This window comes from Polyergus mexicanus, unplaced genomic scaffold, assembly GCF_030449975.1.
Source record: "Polyergus mexicanus isolate NDT 795.1 unplaced genomic scaffold, iyPolMexi1.0 SCAF_2, whole genome shotgun sequence".
NCBI lineage: Eukaryota > Metazoa > Arthropoda > Insecta > Hymenoptera > Formicidae > Polyergus > Polyergus mexicanus.
Genome location: NW_027223322.1, coordinates 6578619 through 6602966, shown reverse-complemented (window position 1 = coordinate 6602966; position 24348 = coordinate 6578619). Strand labels below are relative to the sequence as shown.

At 34.0% G+C, this 24348-nt stretch overlaps 1 protein-coding gene across 1 annotated transcript in view; it reads right to left on the bottom strand.

The window, feature by feature from the left end:
• Positions 1–22297, bottom strand: part of LOC138941491 (neurotrimin) — an 86446-nt gene extending 64149 nt beyond the window's left edge. Inside the window, exon 1 of the mRNA XM_070311213.1 lies at positions 21943–22297. Coding sequence (XP_070167314.1) covers positions 21943–21994 — 52 coding nt within the window. The 5' untranslated portion in view covers positions 21995–22297. The remainder of the gene's footprint in view (positions 1–21942) is intronic.
• Between the last annotated feature and the right edge of the window lie 2051 nt (positions 22298–24348).

The following is a 24348-nucleotide window of genomic DNA, read 5'->3' as shown; positions in this document are numbered from 1 at the left end:
ATCACGATTTTCCGTATTTACTGAGATAAATGTAAAAAACTCTAATTTTTATGGGTTTTTTATAGTTTTTACCATGAAAATCAAGTAGTCGCCAATTTTCACTATGATATTCGTAATCAGTGCATCAAAATACGTAAAAATACTGAGTTTCAAAAAAATCGGGGGTGAGTACTTTTCGGAACTTTATCTAAAAATTTTGTTTTTTATATATAATAAATATTATTTGGAATATCTTTCTTTATGCTACTCATTTTATGCTACTCATTTTATGCTACTGTAATATGAAAAATCATTTATAAATAATATCCCATTGATATCACGCTTAATTAACTCGTACAACGCAAATCTACTGACACCTTCTTAATAAATTTATTACAGAGGAAATGATTTTCTTGAATGCATGTATGCAAATATCATACATCTATAAAGACTATCTAAGTTCAAATTTAATGTCAAGGCTACAAAAAAAGATGAATACTTAAGCGCAATAAGAGAATGGTTTATAGTGTTTATAGCTTCGAGAAATTCTGATGTGATCTTCGCGCAGTAATTAAATCTCTTGACTCATACGCGCGAGCACTCGACAACTATGTGTAATTTAAAACGATTTTAATCGAACTTTGTTCGAAAGCGATCTCCGCATCGTCTTTAATAACCTACATAGTTAAGAGCCGTAAATATTACTTGTGTGACCGATGTCATCAACGTTGGTTAACTTTAACCTCGCATTAATTAATTCTTTCTATCTCTGTTCAAAATTAGAAAGCGAGAAGGGACTAATTAAATTGTAATTAAAGAAAACCGATAACACAGATACAAAAATTTGAATCGTTGGGACAAACAAAGCCTTAATTTTTGACTATTTATAATTTCCATTTGAAGGCTACCAATAAATTACATGTTTTTCGCATACAAACCAACAGTAACACAGATCCAATTGCCATAAAATATACTCCATATATTCTTCCAATTAAGTTATATTCATACTTTATCGCGAAAATAACGCATCGATAGCGCGAGCATGTGTCTCGCACGTTGATGAAAATACGAACGTACACTAGTCTATTGAAAGATAATTTTATCCGTTAACCGTATTAGACAAGCCTATTTATTTTCATCTATCAGTCTCGCACACAAGTGCAGACGATTATAACGAAAGAGAGACCAGAGGCGCCGGACATCTCGATTAATTATAATTGCCTTTCCCCCATCGATCTTCACCTTATACGATAATGCTCCCTCCCGCACTTGATATCCTCTTAATGGGACCGGACGTAATGAGTAATTGTTTTATCCAGTACGTATCTCCAATCCGAGAGGGGGGACTGTAACAATATATTATGGGTGCATCGAGATTATTATTACGGATTTATTCCTGTGGAGGGAACTTCCTGTGTGTGAATTAATAGATCATCGTATCGTTAGCGCCGCGTTTTCTCGCATTATCACCGGCAAAAACCTCACTACGAGATCATTGTGTCTTTTCCGCGAATGGTAGCGGAACTATATTACAGCGCTTACAACGATAACAAGACGATTCAGACTTCGTGTCGTTAAACTCCGCCTTGAATGAGTCTGCCCCATTCTAGAAAACTGTAAACGGCATGTACTAACATCGACTTCGAGAGGACAGGCACTTTTTGACCCCCCCCCCCCCCCGGATATATATACATATGTCAGTGGGGTTCTGAACCCTAACACATATTTTTGGGGTGACCTGTCTATTCGTAATTACCTCAATAAAACGTGCTTTAAAAAAAGCGTAAGCATATAACTGACATCTTTTTATCTCATATGCGCTATATAGATTAAAGTATTATTTATAAGTTATTTGAAATATATCTTTTTATAAAATACATTAACTTAATATTTTCTTTATATTAAGTTTCTTTTTTAATTAATATTTATTTAAATGTTTATCTAAATTTATTAATTGCATGTTTAAAGTTTAATATTTAAAAATTAATTAAATATATTGAGTCTCAGATGTCTCTAAATGCTTTTATTTATCTTTTTTCTCATCAATACTATTATTATTATAACATTTTACATCTTTATTCGAAAAAGAGAGAGAGAGAGAGAGAGAGAGAAAGTAAAATCTCCGCTGATTACTTTATCCACATCAATTCATCTCATTGTTACGACACTACGACGTATATATTCTTAGGTTACTCGTAAAGGCGAATCATTTAAACAGGGATTCGCTTGTGCTTTATCTCCCGGACGAGAGCGAGCGGTTCGCGGATATTTCCCGACAATACAAAAACACGCTGGTAATGGTAGACATCGAGCGTATGTTAATTTTATCACCGCGTATTACTACACACCCCGATAACGACCCGTGCAATCTCGTGTCGTTAAACCCTCGATGAATCGAGCGCATTCAGGGAAACTAGGCTGTGAGTCCGTGCTCGACTGCGCGAACTTCCGAATGAGTGTCAAACTTGGTTTTATCGGTTGCGACTTGACCTCTACTCGAATCACTCGTTTGCGCTACATATATCCAGGAAGTGACTTGGCGGTATAATCACTAGTAGCGAATTTTTAATCAGTTACTTAGGTAATTTATATTTCTGTAACGCAAATAAAAACGCGCAACTATTTCAATGAATTTCAGATAATAAATAAAATTTTTATATTGGTATTGTATTTACAAATGTTCAATTATCAATATATACAGGATGGGGAATTTATATTGAGACACCTAAATATCTAAAAAATAAAGCAAGATAGAAAGAAATGTTTCAGACAAAAGTTGTTCGGTTCTAAGGGGGTCATAAGATAAGGTGCCATTAGTTTGACCTTGGGTAGAGGTGCTTCGGAGATTTCAATGTCAATCTTGTTTTTTTTTAAATGAAAACACCTCATTTATAAATCGATTCCTTGCAATATTCTGCATAAAAAGTTATAGGGGTATGATGGCCAAGAGTTTAATAGTTTACGAGATATTTTATACTTTATTTTATTACTTTATTTCGACATAATTTTACATAACCTATGAAATATCTTTATAACTTTTTATGCAGAATATTGCAAGGAATCGATTTATGTAAAAAAATTGGGATGTTTTATCATTTATTATATCAAAAAATGAGAGACATCAATTGGTGTAAAGAAAATAAAACAAGATTGACATTGAAATATCCAAAGCGCCTCCACCCAGGGTCAAACTAATGGCACCATCTTATGACCCCCTTAGAACCGAACAACTTTTGTCTGAAACATTTCTTTCTACCTTGCTTTATTTTTTAGATATTTAGGTGTCTCAATATAAATGCCCCATCCTGTATACATATTTTGCACACATATTATAAAGTAAATTATTTATATAACAACTTATTTAAAAAGACAACGAGAAAAGACTTTATTGTAATGTTCTTAATATCATAAATATGTACATAGTTGCTGAAAATATTTAAGATTCTAAGTGGATATAAAAAGAGAATATAAATGAAGTTGCAATCACAATAATTCCTAGATATAACTACATGAGTCCACATTAATCATTTAATTTCGATAATACTGTTAATTCTATCCGATGCTCTATTACGACATAAACTGTTATAAACATTGCCTCGCAAAATCCCGAACGAGTCTGCTCGCGTTGGGCGAATCATGCTATGTGACATGCGAGACTTTTATGGAATCCGCGTGTATCGATTTTACTGTGTCAGATCGATTCGTCTGAATAGCTCGGATGTCGCAGCATACAAGAAAATTGATTTAAATTGCAGCGTACACTCTCCGCGATAACTCGTTTGTTAGGAATTTCTGATGCAACAATCGCAGAATGGAAAGCGAAACACCAACGCGGTTGGCGGTGGGTCACTACGCCTTAAGGCCCGTTTACAATATGAGTAAGAGTAGAAGTAAGAGAGTAGGAGTAGGAGTAAGATTTTTGGCGTAAGCTGCTTACGCGGGCTCCGTCCACAATACGATAGAGTAAACGTAACGAAACCTAACCTAACGAAGCAGTACTTCTCGAATGACCATTTTCCTCTTGCGCTCTGATTGGCCGAGCGTAGCGTAAAGAGCTGTAGTAGAAGTAGGAAATAAAAATAATTTATTTCGTTTACGCCCTTACTCCAGCTCACTTAAACTGGAAGTAGCCCTCTTACACCTACTCTTACTTCTTACGCCAGGCTTACTCCACGTATTGTAGACGACGCTTTACCATATAGAATGCGACTTTTCGAATGCGTAACGCGATGCCCCTACGATCATCGGTGATTCATCTCACATCATTAAACTCTCAATAAATCCGTTACGTTCGAAGAGCTTTACGTCCTAGCGAGCGCGCGTTATCGATGCAGAAAGATCTTCGTTCCATTTAAGGCGTTAATCGAAGGTGTTTAATGTAATGTCTCTAATATATTTATTAACTCATTAAGAACTTTATAAAATTGTTGAATTTGGAAAGTTAAGATTATAATATTTTTAAAAACGAGATTATTGAAAAAAATATAGATCAAATTTTAATTTAAAAAAAAATTAGTTTTAAATTTAATTTTAATATATCAAATATTTAACAATACAATTAACTCAAAAAATAAATCTCTGTTATTTATTTTCTCTAAAGTTAATTTTTTTCACCTTTAAGATTGATTTCTTCAATATTTAAAAAAATATAGTATGTATTTTGAGAAATCTATCAATTCCGAATTCTATTCAATAATCTAATAAATGTGCCGAATAAATAATTTGAAGGTATAATATACAGGGTGTCCTAAACCACCCGTACATCCCTTTTCTTTCAAAAACTAAGCATTTTAGAGAAAAACGTTTTCAACAAAAATTGTATGGTTTTGAGAGGAACATAAGATGGCGTATTTGGTTTGACCTTGGATGGCATCGTTAAGGTCAAGTCAAGGACACCTTTAATTTCTTAAATGGAACCCCCTATTTTTCATTACATATTCTTGTAGCTTATCTCAAGAACTTTCCAAAGCACTATAATAAAGTATTTTTTCATTAAGTACTTTTTGAGTTATTTTATATTTTAATCTGACATATTTTGATATAAAAAAATAAAATATTTCATAAAATATTCAGTTTTCAATAATCTTACCGTAATACTTTTATGTACAGAATAATGAGACAAATCAATTAGTGCCAAAAAAAATAATTATTTTAAAAAATACATTGTAAATAATTTTCTTAAAAACAATTATTTTTTTATACTAATTGATTTGTCTCGTTATTATGTACATAAAAATATTACGGTACGATTATCGGAAACTGAATATTTTACGAAATATTTTATTTTTTATATCAAAATACAATATATCAGATTAAAATATAAAATCACTCAAAAAGTATTTCATGAAAAAATACTTTATCATAATGTTTTGGAAAGCTCTCGACATAAACTATAAGAATATGCAATAAAAATAGGGAGTTCCATTTAAGAAATTAAGGGGTCCTTGACTTGATTTTAACGATGCCATCAAAGGTCAAACCAATGATACCATCTTATGTTCCCCTCAAAACCATACAATTTTTGTTCAAAACGTTTTTCTCTAAAATGCTTAGTTTTTGAAAGAAAAGGGGTATACGGGTAGTCTAGGACCTTCTCTACATATATATATATGTGTGTGTGTGTGTGTGTGTGTGCGCGCGCGCGCGCGCGCGTGTTTGTATGTGTGTGTGTACAGGATGTCCTAAAACTACTGTATTTCCTCTTAATGGCAGATTTCTTAGAACATTTCAAGATGAAAATCCTAATACAAAAACGTCGAGACTATAATAGTTTTCAAAACCGGAAGCGATTATTTTACGAATGACAGGGCTGAAATTTCGCGCGCTTAAGCACAGCGAAATACTAGATACTTTCATGGGTAACATTGATCGACCACTTTGACAGCTGAAGTTGAAACATGTTACAAATTTTTACTTAAATCATTTTTTAGATGCCTTTAATTCTTGCATCTATTATTAAAATTTGTAAAAAGAATATACTAATGCAATGCGTAGAAAAGCGGGAAAACATATAATGACAATATTATTGTAAATTTATATTCATAATCATAATATCATAAAAAAGCGTTTTATATATATAGGAGAAAGTAGAGTAAAACCGGGTACCTTTTTGGATTTGTCTTCCTACAAAAAATCTGATAGTAAAGAAAATTTTGCCGACCGTTAGTAGTCTTTAGCTTAACTTATAAAGCTTAAACTATAAGAAAATAAGGCTAATTGCTGAAAAAAAAAGTTTGTTTACCAAGAATAACAAGATTTTTTAGAGAAGTCAAAGTACCCGGTTTTGTCCTACCGATAGAGTCAAACCGGGTACCCATTTGAAAATATGCAAAACACCGTGTAATTATAAAATTTAGATTTATATTAATCAAAATACTATATATACAAAATATATTAATCAATATAAAGATGTATTCTATTGACAAGAATCACAAATAAAGATATCTTCTTGTTCGCGACATTGCTGCAGGATTTCCTTATTTATCTTTTTAACTTTAGAGGTCTCAAAAAGCTTTTTTTTTAGTGATTTCTTTTTCTGAATATTAATCTTCGTTTTCAACTGCTTTTGGTAGAGACACAAAGTCAGGATAACAGTTCTTCCACTTTTCATTATATGATATGTGTAAGTACTCGGTTTTGCCCTACCATAAGAAAAGTAACAAATACGGTGGTCGTATATTTCGGCGTACAAAATGCCGATCAAAACTAATATGATATACTCTCTAATATGTACAGAATGCAATGTCACACTTATCGAAACAGATGCTCTATACGGAAACAGTGTACGACGATTCGATTCTTGCCTCGATATCGATCTTTCTGGGGGGGTTAAAAACTTTGAACTTTTATTAAAAAAGAAATATCATGTGTATAGGGTCTCGGTTTGTTTTAAAATAATGATGGCGTCAATCTACAACTAATAACAAGTTAGCCATAGATAGCAGTCATTATTACGAAAAAAGAGGGGTACCCGGTTTGACCCGCGTACTCGGTTTTACCCAACTTTCCCCTATATGTATATATATTGCACCAATTATTTACGAACTGCGATATGTCATTAAACTTGGAACTAATCCGCCACGCTCGGAGAAATCTTGACGCAATCGAAACGACGCGGAAGCTCCTTACGAGTCAGCGGCATGTTAGCTGCTTATGCGCTCGACGTAATTAGAATGAAAACGCGGGATTTGAATGCTCGATGAAGTTTGAAGAGCAGCGAGGAAGAGGTACACGGACGGATCATTAGTAGTCCGACGACTTCGTCGGTGACTAGCATTCCGTTCTTTGGTCGTGCGATGGAAATCGTATTGGAACGGAATAGCGCGACGCACCTCTTCTACCGCCTTCCCCTTTTTTTCTCTCTTTGTAATTCTCTTTTTTTTTTCTTCCACTCCTCTTTTCCAACTTTTACGGGCCACACGAATCGGAACCCACAAACGTGTCTTATTGTTCGCGTGGTCGCATACAATGAACGCCGGTAACGTTTGTCACAGATGAGACATAATTATAATATACTATCTCTCGAATGGCCTGGTCGTTGACAATATCGATCCGATGGTCCATTCTTGTCGAATATGTACACAACCGACACCCCGAAAATACGTTAGGACCACCTCTGGTTATTGGGGAACAATCCTGAGTTGAATATTTGAGAAAGGGATAGATCTATTCAACTCGCTTTTGGAAAGAGGTCTTTAAAATCCCTTTAAATAAATAAGCGCGCGCCAAACACAAAGGTTCTTGTGTACAATTTTTTTGTTTAGTAAATAAATATGTGGGTTTAATTTTGTGCGATATTTTTTTCCGACTTAATGGATTTTTCGCGTCTCTTATTGTAACAAATGATCTTGCAAATTTTTCTTTTTTCTTTATACAATAAAAAATTGAAATTATTATTTATTCTTCAATATTGAGATTGTAATATCTATATTATTTATTATCGCAAGAGTTATCATCAAAAAACTTAACATAGCATCAATATAAATGTTACGTAATTTCATTACATTCATTGAATATGGTATGCAATGGTTATTTTGATATTAATGCAACGCTCGGTAGCATTAATATGAACTATTTGTTTATCATTGCATAATTGTTCCTCTAATTGCATCATTTAAATTAATAGCATTTATGTGTGGCAAAATGCAGATTTTCAAATTGTGAATTATGTTTAATTATTATATTATTTCTTCGATTAACCTAACCTAACCTAAACAACAAGTTTTTTTTTCTTCATATTATATAAAAGCATGTATGTGTGTGTGTGTGTATGTGTGTGTGTAATGTATATTTTTTCTAATATTTCATATAATTTTCACACATTGAAGTCTTGTTAATATATCTTTTTAATATCAGGTTAGGTTACAATAGCTTGTGATAAGAGAGGTAAACTCAAATACCCAAAATCCAATACTTTAAATTTTAGTCGGAAGTGAAAAGAGGTTTGGAAAATTATTAATTAAAAATTATTAATTACTAATTAAAATTTTTGAAGTGACAAATTTAGAATCGAATCGAAATTTTATCATCGTTAGAAAGATTCTTGCCATCGAGCAAGGGGACGAAAATTGGTACCCGATGCGTTTCGTACAATACCGGATGTGCGCGACCGGATGATCGATTATCGAATCACCTCTATTCCGCTGTGACGACGGTAAAAGTTTCGTCTGTTAACCGGTAACGGTACCGGTGCTATTCACGAGGCATGGAAATGTTGCGTGGGTTGCGTGCTCATTATCGAGTTAGGCGTTATCTGCCATGTTAAGGGAGTCACGGAGATGTAATTTATCGGCTTTTACCATCGATCTAAATTTTCTAAAGAAAGACACGTCCCGTGGAAAAAATTTCCTAATCCAAAAATCGAGGCGCGCTTTGCGTGAGAAATTTTCGCATGAGCAAACGTGCGTGTAACGAGGATCGGATTACCGAAAACTGACACGAATAATTGTATATTGCTTTGCCGAAAATATCTTTCGACACGAGAAAATCGCGTAACTATTATTTTTGGAATCAAATGTAACTCTCGTATGATCTATAAATACAAGTTTTAAATAGTCGATGAATAATTGAGGATTCTGATTTCACAGGTATTCCTAGTACAATCCGATAGAAACTTCTAGTTCATATATTTTACGAATTATGACTTATAACGTCAAAATGTTTCATACATCAAGTGTATAAAGAGAATATACTGGCTCGAGATGCTTGTGCAAGCTATAAAGTAGAAACAGATCGGGAACGCTCGTTGATCATGAGTTGACGATGATTTCGACACAATTTCCGCCTCGTAGAAAGCAAACCAGACCAAACCACAGACGGAGTATTCTCTATATCTATCGGATGCGGTGACCGGAAAGAGCGTTACCGAAATAAAACCTGCATCACTCTTTCGCATTAGCCGTTAGCTAATCCCTATTTATAAAATATTATGTTCGGCGAAGCGCACACACATGTCCATTGCCTTAGCAGAAAGATAGAAAGAGCGGTGAAGGAGGAGGAGGAGGGAAAAGAGAGCATGTCACGCGCACATATGCCCGACACGCGTAAAACGTGCGCAGGTCGATGGTTTAAACGCGACTAAAAATATCCGAAACCGTCCAGATAAGTCCTCAAGATTCAAAACCGGTCGAATCTGATGAACCAATTTATTAATGGACTTGGATCACACACAAGAAAACAAGATTATCATGAGCGTGGACAGTGGTCAAACAATTTACAGCATCACTAGAATCCGAATATAAGTCGGAAGCTCCGATATAATATACGGTGTCTCGCGTGTTCGATGTCCTGTAAAAAAAAATTGACCGAAACTTCAAACAAGTGTCTGCTTTTGTGCGGACACATTGTGCGTAACACACTTTCAGATAGAATTCTGTCTGAATTTTCAGACACACTTAAATTTTCAGACAGGCTATTCTGAACTTTCAAAAAAACGATGATTAAGATAGATTGTTTAAAATATTTTCCAAATACCCAGATCTGAAAAATCAGACAAAAATAAATGTCTGAATTTTTAGAAAATTTTTTACAATGTATAATAGAAATATATGCTTTTCTTTGACAATATATACCGATATATTAATGATGTTAACCATTACCACAACCGGTAAATTAATTTATGTATATAACAAGCGAGATTTTATATTACTGGCTTACCGATTCGCTTCATTTTATAGATTTTATTAACTAGGAAGAAGCAATTACCCTCATGTTCAATATTCTATTTGCGTTAAATTTTTAATTGTAATTAGTATTCTCCCATTACACGGCATACATTATTATTTAATTTCTGTATTACACATGTAATTAGCTTTATTCTGTAATTTCGTGACAACGATAAAACTTTTTTTCAGCATGACTAATATAATAAAAAATATAATCCCTTTCTAAAAAAGGCATGAAACTTTGAACTCGAATATATCAAAGTTTGAAAATTTGTAAAAGAGAAAGTTAAAGTTAGGAAAGAAAAGTTAAAGAAATTGGAAAATGTCCATAAATAAAAGCGCGCGCGCCTGTGTTGTTCTAATCCGTTTTTAAAAAAAGCATGAAACCTCGAACTCGAATATATCGAAGTATTGAAGCCTCTTTTCCGCGATGCTGATTGGCTGTCTCGCTTATGCGCTGTGACTTGCTTCATTCGTGTTATTTGCAACTGTCAAATCATGAGAATTTTGACAGTTTGACAATTTGTGAAAGAAAATGTTAAAATTAGGAGAGAAAAGTTAAAGAAATTGGAAAATGTCCATAAATAAAAGCGCGCGCGTAGCGTGCGCCTGTGTTGTTCCAGTCCGTTTTTAAAAAAGGCATGAAACCTCGAACTCGAATATATCGAAGTATTGAAGCCTCTTTTCCGCGATGCTGATTGGAAAATGTCCATAAATGAAAGCGCGCGCGTAACGCGCATCTGCGTTGTTCTGGTAAAATAAAAAATATAATATATTAAAAAATATTCATGCAAAATATAAAATTATACTCATAGCGATAAACACAAAAAATTGAACACGTAACGCATTCCTATAATAACATATACACTTCTGTATCTAGTTAATAAGCCGACGATAGCCACGATGTAACAAAAATTTTGTTGTTGAGCTTATCAATTTAAACGATTCGTTACGAGCTTCATATTGTAAAACATTCTATGATCGCGAAATGTCAAACAAATACGCGAATTGCACGCTTCTCGATATGATGATGTTTTATTAGGTATATAAGAATGTTTGCTCGAAGACGATTGATCTCGTTTGACATTCGTATGATTTCTCATTTGGCTGCTAATCGAAATAAACCGAATGCTAATAATGTTATCAGCGTCGGGGAGACTTTTTAACTATTAAAATTCCCGAACGAAAAGATTCCTTAAGTTCATGGTTAAAAATAATTCACAAAACGCGCATACGGTTATAATAAGCACGATACTCACTTGAACTTGCTTTTGGAAAGTAAACCTAGCTACTACAAGAATACTCTTGCACACCTGGTTACTACAAGGCTCATGCTGATGAGTCACCAATCAAGAATGATCTATTGCTGCAATTACTACTGTACAGACAAATTATCTTCTTCTATGCTATTTCGCTATTTTTTTTTATATCCTACAATCGCGTATGTGTACATATGTAGTTTGTACAATATAACGTTCAAATGAAAAGATATGATCTTCAAAAATATCTTGTACATTTGTCAAGGAAAATACACGTCAGCTTTGTTAATATAACAAATATAACGAAGTTGTGCATACAAAAAGCGGCTGCAGATCTAGGTAAATTTACACATTCTGTTTTTTTTTCTCTCTTGAAGTGAATTGCGCAAACCAAGGAAATATTCGTTTCTCTGGTGCTGTTTTGTCGATCGAATAAGTGAAACGCCTGAATGCTTCGCACATAAAGTCACGACTCTGTCTTATCTCTCTCTCTCTCTCTCTCTCTCTCTCTCTCTCTCTCTCTCTCTTCCTTTCTTTTCTCACGAAAGATACAGACAAAATGCCTCTGAAGAAAAGATATTTACATGACTGCTGCGAGGCGCGGCCTCTGACGTCTCTCTCACTTACAGCTGTACAAATCGTACGAGTAATGAGTGTGTAAAAAAGATATATCACGAAAAACAACGGAAAATAAAAAGGCGACGGAAGGCTCTACCTTCTTGCCGCGGGGATCTCGAACGATCTCGCTTTCTTCTCGAATCACGCCAACCGGCGAGAGATTACCCGAACACGGACTCTGCCTAAAAATGAAATGGGAACGCCGAAATCGTGTCTCCTTCGCGTGAGTGTCCTTCTCTTCTATAGTAAACATGAGCCTACGAACATTAGACTTCCTCGTTCAATCCTAAAGCCTTTATCACACTACGACATTTGACAGGCGTTTGAAAGTCAACGCAATAGAGTAGCCTAAACGAATGTTAAAAGTCAATGAATTGTTATAATCACTTTTTATGCCTTTGGAAAACATTTTGCTTTTTGTTTCTATAAAAAAAATTAATGATAAAAAATAAAACTGTGAGATTCTTGCAGATGTAAATCTAGAATATATATTGGGGAAAGTTTGGTAAAACCGGGTACGCAGGTCAAACCGGGTATTCCTGTTTTTTCGTAATAATGGCTGCTATCTATGGCTAACTTGTGTTATTAGTTGTAGATTGACGCCATCATTATTTTAAAACAAACCGAGACCCTATACACATGATATTTCTTTTTTAATAAAAGTTCAAAGTTTTTAACCCCCCCAAAGATCGATATCGAGGTAAGAATCGAATCGTCCTACATTGTTTCCGTATAGAGCATCTGTTTCGGTAAGTGTGACATTGCATTCTGTGACATATTAGAGAGTATATCATATTAGTTTTGATCGGCATTTTGTACGCCGAAATATACGACCACCGTATTTGTTACTTTTCTTATGGTAGGGCAAAACCGAGTACTTACACATATCATATAATGAAAAGTGGAAGAACTGTTATCCTGACTTTGTGTCTCTACCAAAAGCAGTTGAAAACGAAGATTAACATTCAGAAAAAGAAATCACTAAAAAAAAAGCTTTTTGAGACTTCTAAAGTTAAAAAGATAAATAAGGAAATCCTGCAGCAATGTCGCGAACAAGAGGATATCTTTATTTGTGATTCTTATCAATAGAATACATCTTTATATTGTATTTTGATTAATATAAATCTAAATTTTATAATTACACGGTGTTTTGCATATTTTCAAATGGGTACCCGGTTTGACTCTATCGGTAGGACAAAACCGGGTACTTTGACTTCTCTAAAAAATCTTGTTATTCTTGGTAAACAAACTTTTTTTTCAGCAATTAGCCTTATTTTCTTATAGTTTAAGCTTTACTAAAGATTACTAACGGTCGGCAAAATTTTCTTTACTATCAGATTTTTTGTAGGAAGACAAATCCAAAAAGGTACCCGGTTTTACCCTACTTTCCCCCCTATATTTCGATTTTTTTTCTAAATTAATTTTGAATAACATTCATCGCGTGTAAGCGTCTCAAGTGTTACGAAAAATGCAATTTGCAAAGATTCGCCGACAATTCTCATTGAATGTCCAGCAGATATTCCAAGATCAGTTTACAAGAAAAATATACCCGGGCGCAAAGATCAAAACACGAATCAGCGGGTGTTGATATGGCGAAACGGGATACTGTTATAAATATTTCTCGGAATTCGGAATGACGATTATGTAATGTAAAAGAAGAATCAGAATAGAACGCTATCAGCCGTATTCGCGAGAAGTCAAAGATGATGTGATGGAAAAATTATGTTTCTGATTTATATTTCGATAGATAGTAACGAAGGTCGTAAGAAGCTTCTTGTCTCGATAATTCGCCGCTTACGAGACTACGGTATTAATCGCGGATTAATTACATGCTAATTTTTTTTCGATAAACATCGGCATACTTGAAAGCATGTCCAACTCGTTATGATAAGATTCTTAAGTAAATATGTATACGTAACGACTTTATCTCTCGCGTTCCCAGCAAACGGAAAAAAAATACCAAGTGCCTCGCATTCAAATCATCTACAGGAATTGCTACAACGATATAATAAAACACACGTTATGTAAGGGCGAAAGGCGCAATCTTGCTTATGCGGAGCTGTAATCCAAAGACCGATAATCATACATACATTCCCTGGATTTTTTTATGCGTCACCGGATCGAGAAAATTGCGTGCACAAAACGTTATTATCGCGCATTAAATGCGTTTTAACTGCTTGTTACATTAATTAATACACTATTTCGCGTTAAACGAGACGCGTTAAATTAGTATTTCGAAGATGAACCTATTCGTACAATTTTTCGTCGTTTTTTGTGATCCGCAAGAATAGCTATTTCCATATTCTTTCCCGTAATAATAAAGGCCCGTCTACAATATGAGTAAGAGTAGAAGTAAGAGAGTAGGAGTAGGAGTAAGATTTTTGGCGTAAGTTGCTTACGCGGGCTCCGTCCACAATACTTCTTCTTCTTCTTCTTCTTCTATTTTTTGGCAAGGAACAGAGTACATCTCCGTTCATGCTGCCAGAGAGCCATCTCAACTTAGTTTACGAGGACGAGAACACTGCGCATGCGCGTCAAAGCAAGACTTCAATTCGTCGAGTCAAATCGAAATGTTATTCAAGCGTAGGTAGGAAACAAATAGGTATTAAATAGATTAATATATGATAAACTAATATAGGTATTGGATAGGATAATATATGATAAACCAATCTAGGCATTATATAGGATAATGTGTGAAAACCTCTTTTTGGGTCATATGGAAGGATGGGACCCGAGCGGAATCGAACCTGGAATCTTTCGATTACCAGCCTGCGACTCTACGCCCGGCGCCACGCATCGCCCCGTCCACAATACGATAGAGTAAAGTAAACGTAACGAAACCTAACCTAACCAAGCAGTACTTCTCGAGTGACCATTTTCCTCCTGCGCTCTGATTGGCCGAGCGTAGCGTAAAGAGCTGTAGTAGAAGTAGGAAATAAAAATAATTTATTTCCTTTACGCCCTTACTCCAGCTCACTTAAACCGGAAGTAGCCCTCTTACACCTACTCTTACTTCTTACGCCAGGCTTACTTCACGTATTGTAGACAACGCTTAACAGCAAAACGCTCAGAGTACTAACAATACTAAGTAGGGAAACTGTCAAATAAGAGCCAAGACGCGGTTATTAGTGCTCAAACTTTCCAATGAAATTTAACAATAAAAAGTTTGCGCGTCAATAATCATGCCTTGACTCTTATTTGACGGTTTCTCCACTTGTTAGTATCCTTTCCTACAATCATGCAACAGAGACGTGACAAATGCCGAAGGTAATATACGTAAGTGAAAAATGAAATCAGAAATAAAGAATTGATTAACGATCGATAAATTTGCAAATAAGGAAAGATTACAGCGACATGTACAATGAAATTACATCGAAGAAACGAGATTTTATTCGATATTCCTCTTCGGATATAAATGTACCATAGAGATACGAAAAATTTATGACGAAAAATTTATACGACGCGAGATAGGATCCGGAGACTCGAGAAGTTAAAGGCCAACTGTCCTTTCTACTGACAATATTATGGACAGTAACAGTTGATTCGAGTATCGCGTTTCCCCATGTTGGACAGAAATGGATATAGGTACATGGCGATTAATGTTGTCATCTTCCTACCAAGGATATACCGGAAAAGAGAAAAGAGGAAAGTGTTTTTTTCGCTTAAGGTATAGTCACTGGCAGAAGCACTTTTTCTCATGCGGGTTGATCTCCGTAGAGCGCTCTTCCCCTCTCCCCCGGCTTTATCAAGCTCAATTACTTAATTAGAAGACTAAACTAACATGTGTGTGTGACGTAATCTTTTGTATTCGTACATTACGTCGGCACGTATTCTCAAGAGAGAAAAAATATTAAAAGAAAATTATACGTACGAATATGCACAATGTTATGGCGCGCATATAATATAAATTACATTGCACATATTCAGTAATATTATAATTATCCTCAATAATTATATAAAAATTTTACGCAATCGCTTAAAATAGCTGTAGGTTTTTTCCAAACTACTGCTTATACGAAATAATCTTTCAAGCAAAGGAATAAACGCTAAACTATTGAAAGACTTTGACTGACAAATTGAATTTTAGATAAATCGAATTGCCCAAGGTTCGGCATAGCTATCTTATATCAAAAACTTTTATTGCCTATTATTTATTAGAAAGAAACGTGTTTCAATATACTATCAGAGAATATTGTTAACAAGACAATAAGTATGTGTAGAATAAAATAATAGATCGATGACAATGTACACACAAGAGTAGAATCATATTAATCGACAAAATTCCCGCGTTCATTGGCATCAGGGTTGGGAACGTTACTCTATAAAAGTAACGCGTTACAGTTACCGTTATTTTTTGTAAAAAGTAATTCGTTACCGTTACCGTTACTTGAAAAGTAACGATTCGTTACTTTTTTGTTTGTTTTTTGTAATGCTAAAATAAGCTATTAGATTATAAAATTATTTATTATAATAATCAATATTAGATGTAATAATTTATGTTACAATTAAAAACTCTAAATTAGTCTCTATATACCACAAGCGTCTTTTATATTAAACTTATTTAATGATTCTAATTTTTTATGTTAATATCTTTACTTTTTAATACACTTATCTTTTTAGGAATTTAAATTGTAATTTACAAATTTTAAATTTGTCGAAAATTTTTATCAAACATTGTTTTTAAATATTAATAAGAGAAATATTGATATTATTAAGAGTGTATTCCAATATTTACTATTAGTATTGTAAAATCTATATAATTTACGTTACTATAGATTTTCAGTACTGGCAGTGACTATCAGAATGCAGCTTATGATAGGAGGGTACAAAATATTTTACAAAAAATACATCTATTGAATAGATGTAAGATAATAAAGAACTAAAAAATAACAATAAAAGTAAAGACTAATTCGTTACCGTTACTATAAAAATGTAATGACGTTACCATTACCGTTACAAACAGAAAAAAGTAACGATCGTTACCGAGAAAAAGTAACTGTAACGGTAACGACATTACAAGTAACGCGTTACTTCCCAACCCTGATTGGCATCGACTCGGGACATAAATTGCTATGTCGTTTCGTTGCTATCAAAGACTCATTTACATTGACCTTTAAATTTCTCTACGAAGCTCGATGGTGCAGTGGAGGAAAAATAACATGTGATTCAAAGAGAAACATAGACAAGGATCCTTGTAAAGCTAGCGCCACACTATGCGCGTATTCGCAATTCGTTTATAATTCATGAATAGTTTGGATGGAAGGTTCGTCAAATTCAACCAATCAGACTTCTATATAGCGTTCACGAATCGCGAATTACGAATCACGAATTGCGAATACGCGCATAGTCTGGCGCTAGCTTTAATATCTATTTGGTTACGCAACCGTCTGATACGCGACGCGTGTTCGCGTATCGTACGCATATGTTATCTTGTGCAACCGGCTTTTCCTCTTTTCACCCCGCGTTTGGCATATTTCACAAATATGCTATCTTGTTGCGAAAGAAAGAATCGTTAGTGCTCGCAACCCTTGACATGTATACGAACCAATAGTGATTTACGAATTGAAAATTAATTTTTTGAAATGCAAGAAATTTTCGATCATATCTTTCAATTATGTCTTTTAATTGTCATTTCGTTCAGTTTTAAATAGTCTAAGTTTGAAAAATTAAAAAGGAATTGAGAAGTTTTTTAGCTGCCTCTTCAATTATCTTATTCAATCGAAAAAACGAATAGTTTCCTATAGTTTTCTGTGCGCTGAATCCAAATCCGCAAAACGAAATGCCTTAAGTTTTTGAGAAAAATAGGGTTGAAACATCCAAAAAAAGCGTTTTTTACCATTTTTGAAAATTTGTAGCAAACAAACCCGATGTGCAAGAGACTTCAGACAAGTCTCAAATGAAAGCTTGAACATTGCACTTTAATATAAAAATGTCGATTCTTTTACTGCAGGTACCATCGAATCTCTGGCGCGCTTTATTTTTAGGTGTAGTCGCATTGTGTCAAGTAAAACGATTGTCCCATGCAGTCCGACTGCAAAACCATTGCTAATAGTAAAAATTTCAATAGTAAATTTAATAAATGAGAATGGAAGATCATATTTTATTATATTTGTAAAAAATCATATTTTTGAAAAATCATTATCTTTTGAAAATTGTTTAAACAATAATTCTTTAACAAAGAAATGTTTTTAACGCGTTTAAGTACTTTCAATCTCGTATATTAAATCTATAATTAAAATTATTACTGTTTGCAACTATATCTAAAAACAAAGCACGCCTGAAGTTCGATGGTACCGGCGATAAAAGATTCGATATTTTTATATTAAAGTACAATATGTTTAAGCTTTCTTTGAGTCCTGTATGAAATCTCTTGCACATCGGGCTCGTCAGCTACAAATTTTCAAAAATAATAAACAACGCGTTTTTGGGGGGTTTCAATACCATTTTTCTCGAAAACTTGATGTGGTAGGCCATCTTGCCTTGCGGATTTGGATTCAGCGCATAAAAAAAATTATAGGAAACTACTCATTTTTTTCCAAATCGCAAAAAAAAAATATAAAATTATGCAGACCTGTGTTATCTATTTAAAATAGCAAGTTGGTAGTAAAAGTTTCCGCCACTTTTCTTAACCTTAAAAGCGTATCTAACGTCGTTGCACAAATTAACCTAATGTGGGTCGCGCGCATAATGATAAAGCAAACCGAGCCGCTAATAATTTTACGGAGTGATTGCACCGTAAGCATTATTCGCGGCGATAATGTCTGTTATCGAGATACCATACCGACTGCACCCAAATTATCGTACTCCCGCGAGTGTTGCCGCGCGACTCGTCTCCGTATATCATCGCTATTCAATCACCAATTCAAATTTCAGCCGAGTCCTTGGCGACTCGACCCGCGCCCAGCTCTTCACCCGCGCGTCACCTCTCGGTTATTATCAGTTTCGTATCACACTCGTGCATTGAAGCTTCTATTTCATTTCGTTCGTGGCGCCATTCGTGGCGATGTTCTTGAAGAATATCTCTGCAAAAGATCATCTTTCACCTTCTCTACAAAAGGTGGAATAATAGATTGTGAAACTTAGCAGAAGTTGCTACAGAAAATAATATATAATTATGTAATTCGAAAATAATTACGAGATAGCATAACGCTGAAGTAAAAGTTTTTTAATAGTATTGATAAGAAGTTTTTTTTTCTTTTTTTTTTTCTTTTTTTTTTTGGACAAACAATTGAAGATATCTGAAATTATTGAAATTGATTTTTCGGATTGATTTAATAAATTAAATACCCCATGTTATGTTTAAATTAATAATTAGTAATTATTTAATAAATATTTGAATTAAAATTAATAATTGTAAATATATTCTTTTTTATTTTTCTCAATATCTCAATTAAGAACCTACATTTCGCATGTTTCTCGCGAAAAGAATTTCAAAGTTGCTGAGGATATCTTTGCAATTCACTAACAATAAGCCGAAGTAATATCTCGCGATTGATTAATCTTTCTTACCACTTCGTGGTGGCCGATTTAAGAAAGAGATGGACATGGCACATATTCCAGTTCTTTCCTAATCCCTCCGTTCGTCTCTAGAACTTTAGACAGCACATCACGATCGCAGTCACGAAACGAGTCGGTTGTCCGTTCGTCCAGGATAAGAAGAAAGAAAAGAAGCCGCTCCTATTATTAAGGAGGAAGAAAATGGAATAGTGCTGGATATGCGTTTTCGAGGAAAGGAGAAGAGAGAGGAGAGGATTTCTCTCTAAGCGGACATTTACCAAAAAGCTATGAATCGCTCTCGAACCGGCCATCGACCAGCCATTCGTGTCCCAACCATCTGCCCCCATGGGCCCTTCTTTCTCCTACCTGAAACTCGTGTTCACCTGGCTGGCCTTCCCCCCACGTACACTCTCTCTCTCTCTCTCTCTCCTCCCCCCATCTGGCAATCAGTCTCGTTTATCTTATTTTCGAGCCATTCAGCCATTGCCACCGGTTCTCTGTGGGCCAAACGCTCGCGATGCCTCACGTGCAGAATTCTCAATGGAATTCGCCGAGGCGGACGCGTTCTTTTTGCAAGACTCTCTTCCTTCCAATGAGACGAATTTGTGACAGTATCCGTCCACAATACATCCTTCCTCAAGCGCGTTATGGTCAGATAACCTCGCGATTTACAGAATTATGTAATCGTCGCGACAGAGCCGGAAACGAGGAACGAGCGGAAAACCGCTCGATGATCGTGTGAAAGCGGATATCGCACGTTTCTAACCTATTAATATTCCAAATTATTAGCATATTTTTTGTTTACAAGTTTTTAACAAACTTTATTCGACATCATTTTAACGATTAATAATCGATTTATTAATTTGAAAAGTATTAATCGCAGAATTAATTTTCCGTTATTCATTATTTTAAAAACAACAATGTAAAAACGTAGAGGATTTCTCCTCAGAACTTGCTCGAGAAAACTGTTCGCGCGTCTGATGTCGTCATGCAATTTTATCAATTTTCTTTATCATTTTTCGAGTCATCGATCAATCGATTTGACATATTCGAATTAACACAATCAGCATCGTTCTGCAACTCGATGATCGAATTCGATGACGTGATCGCAACTCGGTGCATCGAAGAGGTTCCCGACTCGCCCTGACGTAAACGCGACATCTTCCGGTGCGTAGGTATATCAGGAAGCGTAATTAAGCTTTTTTCTTAAATACGTAATTGCTTCTTCCGCAGAAGCGACTTGAACGTCGATTACAAGTAATATAATGGCAACTATAGGGCTGCTCGCAATCATTTCTACAAAAGGTGTGTCAAGATTTCTTTTCTCTCTCGCATTTTTATTTTAAATCTGCGTGTATATGAGCATTTATCGTCTTTTATATTAGTTCTGATATTTTTGTACCCGAAAGGAGGTAAAACCAAATAAAAAATAAGTAATTATAAGTATCAACATAGTTACATAAATTACATAGTTACAGAAGCATCAACCTAATTACATTATCCTAATTTGGCGAGAAAATAATAATTACATATATAAATTATAATTAAGTATATAATATTAATTATAATAAATTATAATTATCTATATAATATTAATTATAATAATATTATAATTATAATATGATATTATTATAATTGATATATTATTATATTATATTAATTATATTATAATACAAATTATAATTATAATATATTAATGTATTATTATATTATAATTATATTATTATAATATTAATTATTATTAATTACATAATTATTATATATATATGTATAAACAATTTATAAATTATATTAATTATGATTATAAAATCAAAATAAAGTATCCTCGGACAAATATAGATTCAAAAATTGATTTTTTCAGGATAACGTCTTTCCTTGAAGAATAGATATTTACATATATCGTTTTTTGCTTCTGTCAAGTACGAAATTTATCCCGCTGCGTCGAGTTGTCGATGAATTCATTTGATCGAGCGATCATACTCCTTATTTGTATAACACGCGACGCAATGAGAGAGAGAGATCGACAACGCATACTGATGGCGCAATCTCAAAAATAATATCATTGTGAAATGTTTGTATAGATAATGACGAAAATAAAATGTTTTTTTATTTTCTCTTCACAACAAATACTGAAGATAACGAAGTTATCAAGATAACAAAATCTTATCTAAAGTATAGTTGCGGTTCAAATGTCAAAGTTTCTAGTTGAAAGAACGAAATTATATCATAAATTAATAATTCAAATAATATCAAAAACAATATATGTTCACCTTCCTACGATTCTCAAATTTAAAATAATCCATTGATAATACAAAAAAAAAAAAAAAATTAAAAAACAGTCTCAAAAGTTTCCAACACTTTTCTATAAAGTCACAACACGCGTCGATGACGAGGATAGAAAAAAATAATAAGGAAAAAAGATTCACCTTGCACAGCAAGAAGGATCACCAACAGACCGAGTATTCGCGGCGGCAGCATCTTTCCCACGTCGACACCTCTCTCTCTTCGGGATTTTTTTTTAAATCACTTGACAAACTAATGGCACAATGCGCACTATTTCTCTCTCTCTCTCTCTCTCTCTCTCTCTCTCTCTCTCTCTCTCTCTCTGTCCGTTCCGAATCTCGCAAAAATTAACCTTATTCGCGGTCGCTCGATCCTTTGTTATCGATCTCGCAAAGGAAAAGTAAAAGTGTTGGAATCGCGGCAATCGAATGTAACGTCCGTCGTCGTCGAACAGAATCCAACTGGATACCGAATACAAACTGAGCGAAGGAACGCGCGCGGTATACGAAGACCGACGGAATCGCGCCCCCGGCTTTTTACGGGGACCTGCGCGAACTGGCTGCGCAATCGACTTGGATCTCCAACTGCGCATGTAGATATACGTATGAGCCGCGTGTGTTATGTAAACGCGTGTGCGTGTACGACGCGCATAATTGAATCAAAATGCACATCTTTCAATTTTTCTTTCGATTTTGAAGGCAATAATGGCAATTTTTTTTTTTTTTTTTTTTTTAGATAAAATTCATTCGGATTTATTCACGTGTACGGTGTAAAAACTTTTTTAAATTTTATCATAAATTATATTATATTTCTCTATTAGAAATATAGTCTCGTTATTCTGTACATAAAAGTATTACGGTAAGATTATCGAAAACTGAATATTTTACGAAATATTTTATTTTTTATATCAAAATATGTCAGATTAAAATATAAAAAACTTAAAAAGTACTTAATAAGAAAATACTTTATTATAGTGTTTTGGAAAGCTCCCGAGATAAGCTACAAGAATATGTAATGAAAAATAGGGGGTTTTATTTAAGAAATTAAAGGTGTCCTTGACTTGACCTTAACGATGATATCCAAGGTCAAACCAATGACACCATCTTATGTTCCCCTCAAATCTATACAATTTTTGTTGAAAACGTTTTTCTTTAAAATGCTTAGTTTTTGAAAGAAAAGGGGTATACGAGTGGTCTAGGACATCCTGTATGGTTTTTTTGTTTTGTCTCGATCCGATAAATTCGTATCTCGCGAAACCCGTTGTAAAAACATGAAAATATAAGTAGGTGTAAACTTTCTCGAGAAGACATTGATGATGCATATAGATAAAATAAACACAATAACATACCAACACAATCATGCACGCATATGTATGGACGGGATTTGCACGTGATGAGCACCGCCTCGTACAGAGACTTCGTTTCATCCATTCATTCTTATTGTGCAAGATACGATGACGGCATAAAACATTTAATTCTTCTGTACAAAAAAAACACCGACTTGCCACTTTCGCATTGCACGAAGGACGACGTGTCCTTTTAACTCGAAGGCGTTCGACATTCTTCTCATACATCGCGATCTTAAAAAGAAAGAAAAAAAAAAGAAAAACTGTTAGTCATCGACACGAGATTTTGCACAACGCAAAAAGAATGTGCTGTTAGTTTAACGATCCGTTAACAAGCAATTCTCTTTTATACATAATTTCGTAACTGTACCGTCACTCACATGGTTACTCTTCCATTGATATCTATAGTAATGTAGAATCATATTTTTACATATGCCCAAACGCATATCTTTGCAATTAATCTTTTTTTTTCTTTCAGAAATAAATTTTTGAATTAATTTTTTTGCTTAAAAAGCAGATCTTTCATTATTCTCAAATTTTTTTATTCTTATCTCACACACACACACATTTATCTAGAAAATATTAAAATTAAAACTTTTTTCATATACATATAATTCTTTCTATAAGCATTTAATTTATTTATATTCGTGATATTTTAATGTTAATAACTATGCAATAACAGAATAAATCATAAGAATCGTATAAAATAGACTATTATATTGTTATTAGCTATTTAATATTGAATATAAATGAGCCATTATATCAAATATACATGAGATATTACGAGTCACAGCGACAAGTTTCTTCTTTTGGTGCAGATTAAATTGATGTTGTATGTATAATGTCGTTATGGTATTGTCACAATATACATAACATGACTTATCAACAGCGTGACTAATAGCGCAAAAAATAATGATGTCATGCATGTGACAAAAGATGCATATTTTACTTGAACGATGGTGTTTGTGTGACGATATGACTTATTAAAATTTCACACGAAAAAATACTGATCGGCTACTTTTTTCACAAGAAATGCCGAATCCGGTCGAGATTTAACTTTTTTTCGTGGAAATTTACTCGAGGAAATTCGATTTTCAGAAATCATGAAACACACACAGACAAAGAATTTTTTTTTTTATCGTGAATAATCACTTTTATCAAAAATAGATATATTGTCGTGCTCTCTATGCGGAAAAAATACGTT